Source organism: Mus musculus, chromosome 5 (genome assembly GCF_000001635.26).
Source record: "Mus musculus strain C57BL/6J chromosome 5, GRCm38.p6 C57BL/6J".
NCBI lineage: Eukaryota > Metazoa > Chordata > Mammalia > Rodentia > Muridae > Mus > Mus musculus.
Genome location: NC_000071.6, coordinates 44,084,584 through 44,103,192, shown reverse-complemented (window position 1 = coordinate 44,103,192; position 18,609 = coordinate 44,084,584). Strand labels below are relative to the sequence as shown.

Below are 18,609 nucleotides of genomic sequence, written 5' to 3'. Positions count from 1 at the left end.
TTTGTGGATGTACAAGGAACGAGAAGGAGTACGGGTAGCCAGCCCTGTGCTGGTTTGCAGACACAGAAGCTGGATTCAGAGTGATAAGGCCATGAGTGCCCATGCTGGTAAAATAGGCAGCTCGGGGACAGCTAGGAGCTCCCAGGAGAGAGAACTCAAGTCTCAAGCTAACACCATCCTCAGTAGCCTGTCTGCCTCTGAGCAGGAAAGCTGTGGAGCCCAGGAGACTGTAAAGGGGAGAACTGGCCATCTTAGACTTCTCTAGTACTCCAACACTGCTTGCTTCAGTTTTCCGTGGTTTCTCAGTGGTCTTTCTGAATGAACTCTTTCTACACCTTCGCCGTGTAGAGGTCAATTTCAATTTCACCTTCCCCTGCCCATCCTCAGTGTATGCTATATTTTGTGGTGAGAAAATTACTAAATTAAAGTTCATTTGTCAGGGCTGGGGAGATTGGTGAGTGGTATAAAGCATCGGTTGTTTTGGCAGAGGCACTCCCTCTTTGCAGAGTTTAATTCCCTGCACCCAGCCCGTATGGCAGCTCACAACCCTTTGTAACTCCAGTGACAGGGAAGCCAACACCTTCTTTTGACCAACTCCACGGTAAAGTGCTACACATACATTCATGCAGGCAAAACATTCATACACGTAAACTATTTTTAAAAGGCCATGTGTCCACATACCTATTCTTCCAACATCTGTGCAGCCATTCTTTCATCTCTCCGTCCATCTACCTAACAACCCGCACACAATTAATACGCATCCTTTGATGGTAAAAATGTCCCAGAGGCGCTATTCTTCCTTGGTCTATTCTCTACCCACTTTTGGTTGAATCCAGGAATGTAATTGATCAAAAGGACCAGCGTTGTGTTTGTCCCTGATAGCACAGGGATACACTACAGCCAATTTTTCTCCCCCTTAGATGATTTTTGTTTGTTTGTTTGTTTTTTAGTTGTTTTAAATAAAATGCACTGAGTACCGGTATCGTGTCTAAAGAGCCAGGAAAGTGTGGAGGTTAGAGATTTTAGGAGCTAGCGGCCTTCCAAGCAGCGATTTAGGATTAGGTGATAGAGAAGGGTGTTCTGGGACTGAGCAGGGATTTCAGCAGGAAATAAATGCTCTGTCCCGTGGGTGTCCCCAGGGCATTGTAGCCTCTCAGAAGGTCCAATCAGTGCGCTCAGACTCAGAGCCCTAGGCTCCTGCTCTTTAAATTACCGAGCCTTGTGGAGACCCCGGCACCTGGCCTTAAGCTCAGCCCTGAGTAAGTACGTTTCTGAAGGAGTCGGTGTTCCTTTAGTTCCATCCCCAAACCTCTGCCAGAGACCCTAGAGGACGCAACAGGTTCCCAGAGTCCTGGAGTCCCGTGGTCCTGACTCAGGCACCCTTAGCCAACCCGGGGCGGAGCAGTGGGACGGGCTCTCACCCAATCACTCTTGTGGTGCCCTGGGGCTGGACCTTAAATAATTCATGAATTAAGTGGAAGGAGCCCAGCTTAGAGGCGAGGGGCTGGAGGGTTCCGAGACCCGGAGGAGAGCTGGACCGGAGAGGTGAGTTGCTCCGAGTGCCGACCCAGCGCGGGGCGCTGAGCTCCCCCTCTTCTAGAACACCCAGGGCAGGGATGAGGAGTGGAGAAGCTCGAGCAACGTCTTCCTCTGCCTCCACAGCAGGTGGCGGGAACCTAGTTTGTCTTCCCGAAGCTGGAGGGGCTGCAGGGTGGTGTGGGTCTCGGCCAGTGGGCGAGCCCAGGGTCTGGAGGACTGGTTATAGAGCGTGCAAACTTTTTCCCGCGGCGGTGGCCGGCTCCTCTCCGCGGCACATTGCTCCGCTCCGGTACTCCTTCCATCCTGTGGAGGGGTGGAGGTCGCTGGGTTCCGGAGACAAGAGCAGGAGGCGGTGAGACTTTCAGGCCACCGGCCCGCTTTCGGGAAGGGCGGCGAGAGGAGGTTCGGTCTGGGTCTTGAGAACTCTTTTGCGGTAAGGAAAACTCCAGGAAAGGCCAAGGTGGGGGGTAGGCTGGGGGAGGGGGACAGGACGTGGGACTCCCGGCCACCAGCCACCATCTGCTACCTATGTGCAGCTCACAGTGCTACTGGCCGCAGCGGGAGGGCGATGCCGGTGCAAGGGCAAACCGCCTCCCTGCGGCCGTTGCCAAGCGCACGCACCCGGGCTGGAAGTCCTGGCTCCAGTCAGCCCTTAGGGTCACACAGCACCGAGAATTTCAGCTTTCCTAGAGATGGAGAGCAGGAGCGCTCAGGGCATACCTTGACAGAATGCGGGGACCAGGGACAACAAAGAGGAATGTGGACTGAGCAGAGCTTCGTGGCTGCTGGAGGATCGGGGCTCGAGCTAAGTTCCCGAGAATGGGTCGGAGAGGTTCCAATCCTCAACCCGGCGTTCAAACAGGACTGGGTGGGGAAATGCCTTGGTGGCGCTCCGGACTACAGGACTCAGGGGCGATCCCCTCCCCCAGGCGACGGCGGATTCCTGGAGGCTCCCAGCTTCGCGCGCCGCCTCGCAGTCGGTTCTTTTGTGTTCCGCAGCCCGGGAAAGGCCCCTGAGAAGGGGGGAAGGTGGGCAGGAGGGCGCCGGGTCTGGCGGCAGCTTGTAGGGAAAGGCAGCGGAGCAAAGGTACCGGCGCTTCCTGCAGCTACTGCTTCCTCCGGGAGCTCGCTCTGTTGCTCTCTTGTTCAGTTGTGGACTTTTCTCATGCCCAGGCGGAGAATGGTTTGCTCGGCTTCTTGTGGGCGGTTGCTGGCCTTTGTTAAGCAAGCGAACGGTTAAAGTCCTTTGTGGACCCCTCCACCCTAACTCACTAGAGACCCAAACAACTTGAACAATGAATTTGCTTTGAGCCATGTGAGAACTTTTTTGATTGACCAATTGAATATTGGCAAATTCATACAGTCCGGCTTGGCGGACTACTTATTTTTCTTATTCATTTGTGAATTTACCTCTTTGAAGCACTACGGAGCTGGCGTCTGTCTGCATGGAGCCTAAGAGGTTCACGGTGGCTCGTCTGGAGCATCAGAACTTTATGAACAGCACACACTGTGCTGAGTTCTTTACCTGTTAGCATGTTAACCCGTCAACCCCATGCAAAAGCCCACTTCACAGAGTGAAGCAACTGTCACTGTCACAGGATTAGTGAGTGGGTCCAGAGACCTGGTCCCGTTTGAAACAGTATTTTTGCTATTTAGCAAGGTATTTTACTTTTTTTTCTTTTTAAGTGTTCCATAAAGTTTTTTATGCACTTCCTTATGGTTTTTATGGTGAAGTGTTTGTTTCTCTGTGTTCTAGTTCAGTGAAGTAAACAGATCAAAGGACGGATTGACAACACTTGGAGCTGGAGAAAAGGCTCAGCTGTTGGGAGCACTAGACTAGAGGTCCTGGGTTCAACTCCCAGCATCCACATGTCAGCTCACAACTGTGTGTACCTCCGGTTTCAGGGAATCCATGGCAACGGGTGCATGGTGCACATGTAGACCCAGGAAGGCAGAATACCCATACACATAAACTAGAATAAAATAAATCTTTTAACACAAGAAAATCACAACGCTTTAAGTATGGTTGATTTTGTTTACGATTTGAGAGAAACAGGTTTTGTCAGTTGTCAAAAACCTGGTTTTTAAGGACCAGGAAGCTTCATTACAAATGATTAGAACACTAACCCCGCATGAGTGTAACCAATGGATGTTCTTGGGGGACAGTGACTAAGGGGAAGTGGCAGAGAAGTTGGATAGCCAGTCTTAATAACACAAGACAGGTTGTCAGGCCCCCCTGACTGATGAATAACTTTGGTGGATATGGCTGCTGTCTTGCCACTGTCTTTCTAAAATGAGTTAGAACACTCAGCTTCAGACCAGCTCACCCCGAGGACCTCTTTGGGCACTCTAGCTGGCCTCACAATGAGAGGTAGGGCTGCTCCCCACAGGGCTCACAAAGGTGGGCTCTGAAGTCAAGTACACCCTCATCCCCAAAGCAGCACCCCAGAAGACAGAAACCTACATCCACCACGGGGACCCGTGTAAGATAAAGAGCGAGCACTTCCCATCTAAAGAAGAAAATGAAGAAGATGAAGCTAATGGGCCACCCTGCTCTCTTTTAAAACCAGTGTTTGCAGAAATGTAGCTCCCTGGACTTCAGTCTCAGAATCATGTGAGATATTAGTTTAAAACTAACTTTAGTGGGCTTCTTTTCCTGTTGGAATAGAGTGTATTTAGAGTGGAAACCCATAATATGCCCAGTTAACCAGGAAAATGGCCAGGTGGACTTTGCTACTATGACCCACTTAAGGAGATAGACCTGGAGGAAGCAGATTCCAACGCTTGCAGTGGTGAGGGTCTCAAGAGACTGCTCCCACCCTGAATGTTGGGTCACTCATCCTGCCTTGGGTGACACAGAAGAGATGGCCTTCTACCTGATTTGAGGACGCAGCCGCAGCAATCCTGGGGGTAGGCTAGGATCTGTCCTTCTCAGGAGTGCAAGCCTGCCAGCAAGAAGATGCTTGGCTCAGCTTTAGAGGTAAAGGTGATGACTTTGTGCCAGCCTCATCCCCATTTTACTTCGGCAGTCCTGTATTGGGTATCTCCTATGTACCAGACCCTGGGGACACCTGGAGGAGTCAGTCCCTACCTAGCACTTCACACTGCATCTGGGACAGGTCAGGTCAAAGCAACTGGAACAGGTTGTTGGTACCTTGGTCTGTGGTCCTGAAGCTGTATCCAGGAAACCTGCCTTGTCCTTGGAAAGCGACAGGAATGGGCTAAGAATAGTGTTGGTTCAGTCTTTGGCTACCTTCAAGGATGCTGGTTAAAACTGAAATTAGGGCAGACCAGGTGGCTCAATGGGGAAAAACCAAATAACCGTCAAAGCTACAAGTTCAATCCCAGAACCCACATTAGGAGAGCGCAAACCCCCGAAACTTCTGAAAATTGTCCTCTGACTTAGATCCCACGGTGTATATCACCCCGCCCTACAATAAGTAAAAATTAAAGTGCAGTTTAATAAACCCCATCCCAGTACTTAGGTTGGTTATCGGTATTTTAAGTCAAGAACCGTTTGTTTGTTTGTTTTTTAAACTGAGAAAAATATTTTATGTGTATGAATGTTTTGCCTGCATCCGAGAATGAGCACCATATGTAGATGTGTACATTGTAGATGTGTGTAGTTCGTATATGTGTGTGGCTTGTGTATGTATGTGGTTTGTATGTGTGTGGTTTGTGTATGTGTTTGGTGTGTGTGTGTTTTGTGTATGTGTGTTTTGTGCATGTGTGTTGTGTATGTATATGGTTTGTATGTGTGCCCGTTGCCTGTGGAGGCCCAAAGCCTCTGGACCACCTGGATCTGGGCTTTTGAGTGGTTGTGAGCCAGCATGTGGGTGTTGGGAACTGAACCCAGGTCCTCTGCAAGAGCAAGAAGTAAACAAGCGCTCTTAACGGTTGATCCATCTCTCTAGCCCCAAGACTGTTTAAAGGAGATGGAGCACATTTTGTGCTTTGGGCTGCTCTCAGAAGAGGCTCTTACCTCTGGGTCTTAAACGAAATGCTTTCTTTCCCTAGGTTGTTGCTGTTTTTTTTGAGACAAGGTTTCCCTGTATAGCTCTGAATGCCCTGAAAGTGACCTTGCTGGCCTGGAACTCAGCGATCCACACCTCCCTGGGGTTTTCATATCACTAAAATTGAGACGAAACTGTTTCTTTAAGTGCCTGCTTCCTAACTCTTCGGACTTTGACTCTTCCTTACTTTGATGTTTCTGAGCTTTTTGCAGGGGGATGACGAGAAATGTATGTGTTTGGATCCCACCTGGCCTCTAAAGCATTGGGCACCTCTGCCTCCGCCCTGGTGGACAGCGGTGTTTCTTTCCTTTGGGGATTCCCTTGCTTCATTCCTCACTTGGGGTTTCCATGCTCCATAAAAGCAGCTTGAGCTTTGAAGCGGGCTTCTTCATAGCACCTGGGGAGAGCCTATCTGTGTCTGGGGCTTGGTCTCATTACCAGGACGTGTGCCTTCCCTAGTTCCTGAGCCTTTAATCCGACCAGCTCTGAGGCCCTTAAGCAAAGAACTGGCTAAAGTAGGGGGGTGTGTGTGTGTATGTGTATTGTGTATGTGGTATGTTTGTATTGTGTGTTGTAGATGTGTGTAGTTTGTATATGTGTGTAGTTTGTATATGTGTGTGGCTTGTGTATGTATGTGGTTTGTATGTGTGTGGTTTGTGTATGTGTTTGGTGTGTGTGTGTTTTGTGTATGTGTGTTTTGTGCATGTGTGTTGTGTATGTATATGGTTTGTATATATGTTTGTGTGCATGTGTGTGTGTTGTGTATGTATGTGGTTTGTATATGTATTTGTGTGCATGTGTGTGTTGTGTATGTGTGGCTTGTATATGTGGTATGTTTGTGTGCATGTGTGTGTTGTATATGTGTGTGGTTTGTGTATGTGCTTGTTGTATACATATGTGTATTATGTATGTTGTGTGTGTGTGTGTTTGTGTGGTGTGGTATGTGGGGGGGAGCAGAGGAAACCTTGTGGAGCCATCATCAGGGTTACAGGACACTGTGGCTGTGTCAGAGTTTGATCCCAGGAGCCACCTGGAGATCTAAGGCAGCCAGTGGTTTGCTGGAGAAAGACTTAAGAGACATTCTATTGTAACTCTGTACAGAAGTAATGGGAGCTAGATGGGAGCTACAAAAGGAAGCAATATCTGAAGGGATTAGACAGGCATTCACCTCTTCCTCCAGACTGCTGGAGAAAGGCTACCCTCTTGGCTGGTTTGAACGCGCACTTGCTCTAAACGTTGACAGTGCGTCCGTCCTGTCCTGCATTTTGTGCTCTGGCTGAGCTTCCCTCCGCACGATCTCACTTAGGATCCAGGCAGTTCTTGACTGTCCTCACGTTCCCTTTCCAGTGAACTTTGTACTTGCCCTGAAAGTTATCTAGCACAGAGCATGAAAGCCTGTCTGCTAGACCAAGGAACGTTGACGCCTTTACCCAAGAACCTTTTAATGCAAATCTGGAAATCTAGGCACACATATCAAATGCTTACTGATCTATACAATTTACCATTTACTTAAAGCCATTTTGCATGCCAATAAGGTGAATGTGGCTGTTGGTTTGTTTAATACAGTACAGCGCAAAGATACACTAATGTGGAGCCTGCTGACGAATGGGGGTAAGGAGATCCTCAAGGTTCCTTGTTTTCTGTAATTAAGCCATCCTGTGTCTATGAGAACAGAACTCTGTGTGTGTTAGTACAAACACTGCACTCCAGAAGGTGCGGCAGTCTGGAATCTGAACTAAGGCACTTCTGGCAGTGTTGATCCATGTTACGTGGCAGGAGGGAAGGCATGTACAGAGCAAAGCTTGTGTGTTATGTGTTTGGAACCAAGGCTGCAGTGAAGTCTCCTCACGAGACACTGGTGGGCTGTGTACATCTAGAGCTAGTACTCCTAGGTTGCGGGCTGATTTATTTACCCTCGAGAAATGGTGTTAAGAGGTCAGGTGTTTTGGATTCTTTCTTCCATATACTTATCTGCTGAGTAGAGATGCCTTCTGTTAGAATAGAAAGAGCCCATGTTGCTCTCGTCACTGCTATTCCCCTCCCTCTCCCCAGACACGGCAGTTGTGACCATCGTTAGGATTCTTGTTTCTTGCCATCTCTTCCAGTCCAGGAAGCCTCTTTTCTCCCTGCCTCTCACTTTCTGGGTGCCTAGTCATGGAGACTGTGACTCGGAATGGAAGTGTCCCATAGGATGGATGACCTGATGAGCTTATTAGAAAAGCAGATTTCAGTTTCTGTTTGTCCATGACCCTGAGGTTCTTCTCCTCTTTGGGCTTAGGATAGATGGAATGATGGATGCCTGGAGTGTGATCTGTTTGCAAACAGGATGTAAGGAAGGGGTACTGTCAGTGTTAGAAGGACAGCAGGAAACTTTAAAAAACTAAGCACTATTCCGTGGCTGGGGGCCTCTTTGGCACCAGCCGGAGCTTGGGAGGACAAGCCGGAGCATCAGAGCCCTGCTGTGCTGGTCAGATGGACTCTAAGGGAAAAGACTGAGTTGAATTCTGGCCAGACTGTACTAAAATCCCTTCTGCACATGTTCCGTCATCTATAAGGTGGGATTATGCCTTAAGAGCATGTGGAATGTACCTGGAATTCAGTGAGTGATGAACATCTGTTTCCAAGAATAAACAGCTTCCTGAACCGTGCCTGGTGTTTCTTGATCCTGGAAAGGACTGTCCTCTGAATCATCCTATCTTGGAGGAAGGAGCCTCTTCCTAGTCCCTACCTGTAGCTCCGGAGCAGGCTGTTAGCTTGGGTTCCACCTCGTTAGGCCTAAGTGTTTAATTCTAAGCCATGTCACTTCCTCTGGGGTGGGCTCCTGGGGAACTGGTTGTCTCTGAGTAATCAGTGTTCTTTCTCTCCCTCCCAGGGATGGTACTTTGAGTGAATGACCACCTTGGAGACCGTTCTTCTGTTTCCCTTGTTACCAGCCAGGAGGCAGAAGAGTCCACCGGTCCAGGAAAGACCCATTTCCCTTGAGTTTCCAGAAAGTACCTCATGCTTGAGAGATCAGGCCAACAACTATGGCTCTCGTCTTCAGTGCCCTGCTGTTACTGGGGCTGTGTGGAAAGATCTCTTCAGAAGGTCAGCCTGCATTCCATAACACTCCTGGGGCTATGAATTATGAATTGCCTACCACCAAATATGAGACCCAAGATACCTTCAATGCTGGGATTGTTGGCCCTCTCTACAAAATGGTGCACATCTTCCTCAACGTGGTCCAGCCGAATGACTTCCCTCTAGGTGAGTGTTGACCATGGGGAGCATTGATTTGCCACTCTTGGTTGCTTCATGACCACGCTATCCAGACAGAAGGCAATCAGCACTTTACAAGGTTCAGAAGCACTGATTATACACGGGCAAAAAAATATTTATATAGAATTTAGAAAGATGTGTGTGTGTGTGTGTGTGTGTGTGTGTGTGTGTGTCTGTTTAAGCCAAGTGAGAAACAAAATTGAATCTTTCTGCCTGGTTGCTTTTCCATTTTATCTTGCTTTGTTTTGCTTAGAGCAACACATTGCTTCAAATTGCGTGTGCGTGTATACACACAAAGTGAAAATTGGGATAAAAAAAATGCAAGTTCCTTGTCATGAAATGAGAGGTTGATGATCACCAGGCAACTGCTGGTTATATGTCACTTAAGAATTTAACTCTTCTCTACTCACCATGAAAACAGCTTTGATACCCTCCTTAGGGCAAGGGCAGACATGTCTAGAGTTACTTCCACAATTAACTGTGCCAAGAGATTCGTGTGGGGAAGGGTTGGTCATTCTCAGGTAGAGGGCATTTTGTGGTCAGGGTTCTTGTTCTCTGTACACAATACTGCTGCTTCTTTGACGCTGTCTGTAATTCTTTAACCTGGAAGCCCTCTGGTGTGTGTGATCACGAAGACAGTCCTGGGAAGAGGACAGTGGTCCCTGTGACGAATCTCCAGTTGGCCTGCATTTCTGATGAACTTCAGTTGGACCTCTCCTAAGCCTGTCTTTAAACTACAGAGATTTGAATACTGGTATTGGTTATTCAGTTGGTGGCAGTCCAAAAGATGAATGTGGAAGACACTGAAATAAGGGTCGCTTAGATGGTCTGGGCTAATGTCTTAAGAGGTGTGTGTGTGTGTGTGTGTGTGTGTGTGTGTAAGGGGGCAGTTATTGAGCCTCACTGTTTACATTATGGGGCTATGTTGTTGTTGTTTTTAGTAAGTATTTTTTATATATTTTTATTTTATGTGCCTTGGTGGTTTTCCTGTGTGTGTGTTTGTCCTGTGAGGGCACCAGATACCCTGGAACTGGAGATATGGACAATCGTAAGCCATCATGTTGGTGCTGGGAATTGAACCTGGGTTTTCCAGAAGAGCAGCCACTGCTCTTGACCATCTTTCTAGTCCCAACTGGTTAAATTTTAAATAGCACTTGCCACAATCAAGAATAAGGGATTGCCTAGATCAGGTTAGCCTGTGGGCGTGGGCATGTCTGTGGGGGAAATTGTCTTGACTGTTTTAATTGAGGTGGGACGAAAGACCCCCCCACCCCCACCCACCCAAGGTAGAAGGTGGACAGATGGCCTTGTAGGCTGGGGAAGAAAGGAAGGAGTAAGCAAGCATGGGTGTGTGTTCTTGTGGTCTGCTCTTGACTGTGGATGTCATGACACTGGGTTCTTGAGACTCTGCCCTGACTTACCTCAAGTGCTGGACTGTAACCTGGAATAGCAAGCCAAATAAACCCTTCCCACCCCACGATGCTCTTTTGTTAGGATGTGTTATCACAGCAGCAGAAATGAAATGAGAACAGGGACTTTTATAGTTTTATTAAAAGCGCATGTTTATTGACATTTTTTATTGTCTGTTTTAGATTAGCCTGAAATAGTCTGAAGTACTCTTATCAGGTCTCTGTTCAAATTTCACTTCTAAGAAATAAGTCAGTCTGGGCCTTTGGTGTCATTGAAGATAATCTTGAATTAAACACTGTTTCTGTTATTGCTTAGAAGAATAAAGTTGGATATCCAAATGATGACAAGGGAAAATAGGAGATGTTAGTTGTTAGTGTTGATTAAGTATTATTCATTTGGAATAGCTGTCTTGTTTTTTTTATAGACTTACTAGGAATGTTACTATAGAAACAGATAACTACTATTGTTCCTAGTCATTTTTTATTGTTACTTTATTGTATTTTAGCAACAGGATTTCTCTGCATAGCCTTGGCTGTCCTGTATCTTGCTCTGTAGATAAGTCTGGCTTCAAACTCACAGAGATCTTCCTGCCTCTGCCTCCTGGTCACTTTAAAATTTGTATTTGTGTGTGTGTGTCTCTAGTGTATGTGTATGCACATTTGCATATGGGTGAAGCTGCTTGTGTGTGTAAAAGGTAGAGGCTGATGTTGGATATCTTTTACTGCTTTCTACCAGCTATAAATATGCCTGCTGGGAATTGAACTCAGGTCCTCTGGAAAAGCAGTCGGTGCTCTTAACCACTGAGCCATCTCTTCATCCCCAGGCATTTTCTTAATTAGTGATTGACTGGGGAAGGCCCAGCCCATTGTCAGTGGCACCATTCCTGGGCTGGTGGTCTTGGGTTCTACATCCAGCTGTAAGGCATTTTCCTAACTAGTGATTGACTGGGAAGGGCCCAAGTTATTGTGAGTGGCACCATCCTTAGGGTGGTGGTCCTGGGTTCCATTAGAAAGTAGGCTGAGCAAGCTATGAAGAGCAAGTCAGTAAGCAGTACCCATTCATGGCCTCTGCATCAGCTTCTGCTTTCAAGTTCCTGTCTTGTTTGGACTCCTGCCCTGACTTCCCTCCATGATGAACTATGATATGGAAGGGTAAGGCAAAGAAACCCTTTCCTCCACAACTTGCTTTGGTCACGGTGTTTCTTTGCAGCAATAGAAATCTTAACTAAGACAGATGGAATTATCCGTGGGGTCTGTGCTTCTGCTTGAAAGTAGAGGGTCTTAAATGAAGAGTTTAGTATAGACTGAGGATTGGTAAAGGAAGGAATGACATCAGAGCCTGGGCTCTCTCTGACTGCCATGTGTCTTATGTTCCACCAACATAGTTTACTGAATTTATCATTTGTTCTTATGAGAAGCCCATGTTACATCCTGAAGAGGGCTGAGATGGAATGACCTTGATAGAATGGTACTTGGGACATAGTTTTACTTTTTGGACAGAAGAGAAGAGATATGAATTGATCAGACTATGAGTAAGTGAGCCACGGTACAATGTGTTCTAGAACCTGATGTGGCTATCTTATGAATATCTTCCTGGCTTGGAGTTACTGAGACTGTAAGACTGCATGCTAGCCTGAGGCTCACTGAGAAGAGAGCCCTCTTTGGATGGCACTGTGCTGAAGGCTGGGAAGTCTGAAATCAAGGTGGAATCAGATTTGGCCTCAGATAGGCCCTACAACCCTGGTTGTAAACAGCTGTTTTCTTGCTGGGTTCTTGCATGCTCTTTCAGTGGTGCATGCTCAGAGATAGAAACAGACATTCGACACACAGTGATCTCCCACTGTCTTAGTTAGGGGTTTCTATTCCTGTACAAAACTTCATTACCAAGAAGCAACTTGTGGAGGAAAGGGTTTATTCAGCTTACACGTTCACATTGCTGTTCACTACCAAAAGAAGTCAGGACTGGAACTCAAGCAGGTCAGGAAGCAGGAGCTGATGCAGAGGCCATGGAGGGATGTTACTTACTGGCTTGCTTCCCATGGCTTGCTCAGCTTGCTTTCTTATAGAACCCAAGTCTACCAGCCTAGGGATGGTACCACAGTGGGCCCTCCCCTCTTGATCACTAATTGAGAAAATGCCTGACAGCTGGATCTCATGGAGGCATTTCCTCAACTGAAGTTCCTTTCTCTGTGATAACTCCAGCTAGTGCCAAGTTGACACAGAAAACCATCCAGTACACCCTCTCTTCTGCTTTTTTCACCAAGAAGAAATCTCACCACGAACACACTACATATGTGCTTCACCTAAACCTAGTTATTCTCCAAATGCCAACATATTGGAGCTCACCTCATAAATTTGGGGGGAGCAAAGAAAGTGGGTGCTCCATTCTGTGTTCTGTTGCTGTGAAGGGACACCATAACCAAGGCAACTTTTATAAAATAAGCATTTAATTGGAGCTGGCTTATGGTTTCAGAGCTTTAGTTCATTATGATCATGACAGGAAGGGGCCACAAAGACAGATGCTGGAGATGTAGCTGAGAGTTCTATATCCAGATCCATATATGGACCTGGCTTGCGCTTTTGAAACTTCTACCCCAGTGACATACTTCCTCTAACAAGGCTACACCTATCCCAACAAGGCTATACCTCCTACTCCTTCTCAACCAGTGCCATTCTCTGATGACTCAGCAAGCATTCAAATATATGAGCTCATGGGGGCCATTCTTATTGAAACCACCACAGTGGATACTTTGGCTAAGGTCCAAAGAGCCAAAGGTGTTTCGTGCGAGTCTAAGTGGAATTTGGTTTGGGGAAGAATCTGGTTGGTTCTGGATTACATGACGGTAGATGCTCCTACAGTGTTCTAGAGGGACAACTATGAACTTATGAACATATCATCACACACACACACACACACACACACACACACACACACACACAAACAAACGAGGAAAATAGGGGGGAAATGCATGCAATGAACGTAGCATCCATTATGTGTCCAAAGGACTGTGTTTCTATCTTAGCTTTTACAATGTCCTTCAGGAATGATCAAAGCCAAGTTGTTAACTTTCAGATCTTTGTTTCTTGTAGATGGAGTCTGACTGTAATTATAACCTACTTTAGAACTCTTTATTTGTGAGATGTTGTGTATAAAGCCTATGTTTAAAACCATGGCTGATTGGCACAGGAGGAATCAATAATTGTCGTTGCTATTAACTTTATTATCTGAGAGGAAAAGTTGGCCAAATATGATGTTTAAGTTGATGTAGGGAGAGAACATGGAACAATCTGATTCCCTGGGCATCATTAAAATGTCCTAGCTGCTACTCCCTCCAGAACATTCTACACAGAATTGGCCTGTTGGAAGCAGTTCTGTGACTTCACAGAGTGTCTTAGGTCATGTCTGGTTGGAAGGCTTCCCAGTAGCAGAATGGGTGCCGAGCAGATCAGAGTAGAAAGGAGAGCAGACCCAGGGCTCACTTGCCATTCTCAGTGGCCTTATAGGCGCTTAAGTTTCCTCAGCTCTCTTCTTTACTAAGGACCCAGTAATCAGTCCATAAGGCCTGCTTTGCCACCTGTGAATTCACTGAAATTGTCACAATTTTTGGAGGTAGGTGGAGTGTCATAGGTGCCATAGGCGGAGTGTCAGTTATAATCATATATCTCTTCGCTGGTTGGGGGACTGAGGCGGAAAGAGTACATATTCAAGTTGCTAGAAAGAGGCGGACTGAGAAAGACCTTTGTTTTGGGGGACTAGTTATTTCTCTAGTAAACCTTGGTTTCCTGCAGGTAATCTCTTTTTCCTTTTATTTTAATAAAATAACCAGGAGTTAGACATTACAACAAAAACAAAACTAACAACAAATGAAAAGAACAACAGCCAGAATTTAAAAAATGAAAGAATTAAAATAACCACGAGTCAATATGAAAAATGATAAGACTTTGCATGTGACATGTAGGCATTCCAGACTGCCCACTGCGGGTGTTAAATTGTGCCTCTTCTAATTTTATGTGGCAACATGAATTTGTTCTAAGGTAACATTCTGAGGAAGCATGCAAAGGGGTGGGGTTTGGGGGGTGGGTGGGTGGGGGGAGACATGTCTGCTTTTAGTTTTATGAAATATTCTAAAATAATTGTTCACCCTGCTTTAGCATATTCTTAAATTAGATTTTAGGATGGAGCATATTCTTAAATTAGATTTTAGGATGGTTGACCTATTTCAAAAAGTATTTCCAGACTAATGTCATTTGCCCCTGGGATCTGGGGCATGTGGGATCTGGCGCGTGTGGGTATGGCGTTGGCTAGGAGGTAGAACTGAAACAGGAGGGTGAGTGAGGCTGGGTTCCCATGAGTTTGGGATCTCCTCAGGACATTAGAGTGTAGATGCTTCTATCCTGGGCTTAAATAAACTTATTAGCGGAGGCTATCAAGAGAGTAGAACATCAGGACAGAGGGTTGCGCCATGGCCCTCAGTGAGGCATGAGATAGCCTTGCTGTGGAGATTCCCTCTGCCTCCCATTGGAACTAGAGACCTTAGCATCTCCTGCCTCCTCCTGGCCCCGCCTTTTTGCTCCAACTCTTAACTGGCACAGTCTTGGTTATATAGAATTTATCTGCCCATGTTACAGGCTTCAGATTTAGCTTTCTGAAGAAAGCCCAGCAGCTCATTTGTTTTCTTCCATCCCCAATTGAAGACAGTCAACGTTGGACCCTTTCAATAACCATGGCTAGGGTGGTGCTGAGTGAGCCTGGGGCTGCGGTGAGCTATTGCTGTCACCACAACATCAGAAGCAGAGAGAGGATGTCCCAGGAAAGTTGCTGGCCGAGCGAACGGTCCAGCAGGTTTGCCTCAACTAACATCTAGGTGCCAGTAGATGACAGCACCTGAGTGTTCTCACCTAATTCACAGAAAGTAGTCGTCGTCTTCTTGCAGATCATGTGACGCACGTTGGTGCTGGACTTTGCCAAAAATAAGGTCACAAAGGGAAAAAAAAGTGTCTCATTCTCTCTTTTCTGTGTCAGTCTTTTTGATGGACAGCCTGTACCTCCTCCTTCTCCTCTTTTTTTCTTCCCAGCAACTTTCCAGGATTAGACAAGTTGGCCAGACTGAACTAGGTCCTCTTAGTATCCAATTCTACAGAAACTGGGGCCGGAGCACTGAGTGGATTGCCCAGGTCCTGCAGCTAGCCAAGCAGTGGGCTGCAGCTTTTAGGCACAAAAGGGAAGTGAGATTCAAAAGGCCCAAGAGACAGGGCTGCAATGTCCCTTGTGTGGATGGCCCAAAGAACACTACTGAGCATCTTATTTGACACTTATGTGTGTGTTCAGTATATGTGCTTGTGTGTGTGTACACGTGTGTGAGCATGCATCTGTGTGTCTTGGCATGTGCTTGTGTGTTCGCGTGTGTGCATGTGTGCTTGTGTGTGTGCATGTGCTTGTGCTTGTGTATGTGTGTGTGTATGTGAGAGTGCCTGTGTGCTTGCATGAGCTTGTGTGTGTGTTTGCTTGTACGTGAGCTTGCACACATGTGCTTATGTGTGTGTCGGCTTAGATGAGAAATGGGTGTGCCAAGTTATGACAAGCACCTCACTCCTACGGTGTCTGTATCTCCAGCTTCATAGCACCACCATGTCTCTGAACTGCAAGGCACATCCTGCCAACCATTCCCTTGTACACAGCGTCCCTCTGGTTGAAATGTGATCCTTTCTTTCTTTAGCTTGTGACAAGCCTCAGGAAAAGTCCTTCAAAAAACTCTGGAAGCAGGGCTTCCTGCTCCGTGGGGCCCTGCCCTGGAATGGCTCACGAGTTTCCTCTAGCCCCTGTAGGAAGCAGATTAGTGTAAATGCACACATGGGAGGCACCAAAGCAGCTGCAGGATGAAGCCAGGCTGGTGGGGAACCAGCCCAGAGACTCTGGAGTAAAGAATGGTCATCATAGAGCTATGCCAGGTCAGAGCTGCCAAGTAGGATGAATGCAGAAAGATCAGAACCCCACTGGGTGGCTGGGGTTTAGATTTAGAAAATCACCATGCTTCAAGTGATGATAAAGAGGGAGGAGCCTCTGTCCTGGATCAGTCTCCTCATTTTACTAGCTCTGTGATGTTGAGCAAGTTACTTAACCTCTCTGTTTCCCTGGAAGATGACAGTTGATCACAGACTCTACCTTGCGCATGCGCGTGCGCGTGCGTGTGCGTTTGCGTGTGCGTGTGTGTGTGTGTGTGTCACAGTATGTAAGTATTAAGTAAATACTTATAAAGCACTTAGAATAGCCCTTGATAGTAACACTCATTGGTATTTAATTGTTTAGCAAATAATGTAAGAATAATTATAATCTGTATTGGTTAAACCCAGGTTTGATCACAGAGACAAGAGAAGCAGTTGTGTGGCCCTTGAATACTGGCTTTGCAGCATAGTGGTAACAACAGATGGTCACAATTTGGGGCACTTATACAAGCCCTACATTATGCTAGGAATAAACTGGAAGCCAAAAGTACCAAAATTAAGGTGTAAGCATAGCTTTGCTCTCTCCTAAATCCTAGGAGAGAGTATGTTCCTTGCTTCCTCCAGTCTGATGGTGCTGTGCCCTTTGGCCCATCTGGGGTCACTGCCATCTGTCTGTCTTCCTCTCTTTAGGATCCTGCTCCTCCAGGATACACTCATCTGGGCACAGTTCACTCATATGTAAAGACTTTCCACAAATAAGATTTGCAGCTTCTGGGGCTGGGACTCTGCTATGTCATTTTAATGGCCTCCCCTCACCCTCCTCCACCTTTCCCATTCTTCCTTGGCTCTCTGAATAACCCCGTGCAGCTCAGAGATGCTAAGACTCAAGTTCTATTCTTAGAAGGTGAAGCAGATTGTAACCTGGTTTGTCTGACCCAAGCAGTGGCATCCCACTCCTGTAAAGCCTTCCTTCCCGGTGTGAGCCTGGTGCTGAGCCTGGCTGAGAGCATTGCCTGAGGTACCTGCCTCCTAGCAGTCTCACAAACTCATTAGCGCCTCACCCGAACTCCAGTCGGCTTCGACACAGGCCATATGAATGGTGTGCTCATGGCTGTTCTGATAGTGGTGGAGAAAGGCGAGGAAGCTCCATAAAGGGACTCGCATTTGACCTGAGCTGTGAAAGTATATGGTTGAGTCCCAGAAGCAGGGAGAAGCTTAATGATGCAAACTGAAACACAGACTCAGAAAAGGATCCCTGGTAGCAGGTGAGCAGGGTGTGAGGGCAGGGTGTGTAGACAGATGTCAGATAGACTGTGGAATGCCCAATAAGGTTCTGTAGGCAACAAGGAGTAAGGAATAACTAGGAAAACCTACATTCCTGACCACAGATCGCTACCTGCAGGAGACCACAGAGATGCGTGGGGTCTACTACTCAGTCTCTGGAAAATTCCTTGTGTGTCTGGAGTAGGGCTATCTCACTGTTACTCTAACTTAAGTGTCATGGGAGTTTAATGGAAACATGAGTTCTTGGGCTTTCCACACCATTCTTAGACTAATCTCTTACGTTTTAAAACATTAAAAAAGAAAAGAAAAAAAAAAAGGTCAAAGCAAAAATGTGTGCACAGATCAACATGAATTAGCTATCAAGTTGACCTGTCACAAATGTCACACATCCACAGCAAGGAGAAGACCTGTCTCCCTCAAGACCACACCTTAGTCTTGCTTCTTGGTCACAGTCTGCCAAGAATAACTAGCTGGCCTGCCACCTTGCAGTGATAAGGACTAGTTAGTATTCCTGGTAGAGTCATCCCAGATGTAGTCTTGGTTCTGGCTTCTCTCCCCGAATGCGCTATTTATGAGAATATTGCTATGTCTAGCTGTAAATATTCTTCCTTTACTATATGCTATTCTGCTATGTGTACATACCCGAACTTGTTAATCCAGCCAACTGAATTGGTATTTAAGGGTTTCCCGTTGAGTCATTATACAATGTACCATTTTGAACATTTTTCTATGTCTTTCAGTGACTTCATACACAATTCTGTTCATGTGAATTTCTGGTTGTTCCCCCCCCCCCCCCCCCATCAATACTACCAGTTTTAAAAGATAGACTGAATCTAAGCGCTCTGGCTGGTTCATTCCGTGAAGTGCCTGCCCTTCAAGCATGAGACCTAAGTTCAAATCCTCACAACTCAGATAAAGCAAGGGGCATGCTTGTAACCTGAGCACTGGGAATGTGAGAGCAACAGACACATTCCTTAACCTTACCTGCTAAATCAGTGAGCTCCAGGCTCACTGAGAGGCTCTGCCTTAAATAAAGAAGGGCAAAGCAATGCAGAAAAGACATCAGGTGCCTGCCGCTGGCTTTCACATGCACATACTGTGCATGTGCATCACACAGTAACATATATGTCTCAGTTCACATGAATTAGAATCACCAGGGAACA

The 18,609-nt window shown here is 46.6% G+C and overlaps 1 protein-coding gene across 22 annotated transcripts in view; it reads left to right on the top strand.

Annotated features, from left to right (window-relative positions):
- Positions 1–1,145: 1,145 nt before the first annotated feature.
- The window catches only part of Prom1 (prominin 1), a 108,427-nt gene continuing 90,963 nt past the window's right edge, over positions 1,146–18,609 (top strand). For 6 of the 22 annotated variants that reach the window (NM_001163584.1, NM_001163585.1, NM_001163581.1 and 3 more), the window contains exon 1: positions 8,425–8,798. In NM_001163584.1, coding sequence (NP_001157056.1) covers positions 8,579–8,798 — 220 coding nt within the window. In that variant the 5' untranslated portion in view covers positions 8,425–8,578. Of the gene's footprint in view, positions 1,546–1,647; positions 1,973–3,693; positions 4,520–8,424; positions 8,799–18,609 lie in introns of those variants that run through there. The other 16 variants (XR_001784640.1, XM_006503788.1, XM_006503786.1 and 13 more) reach the window with 10 other exon arrangements.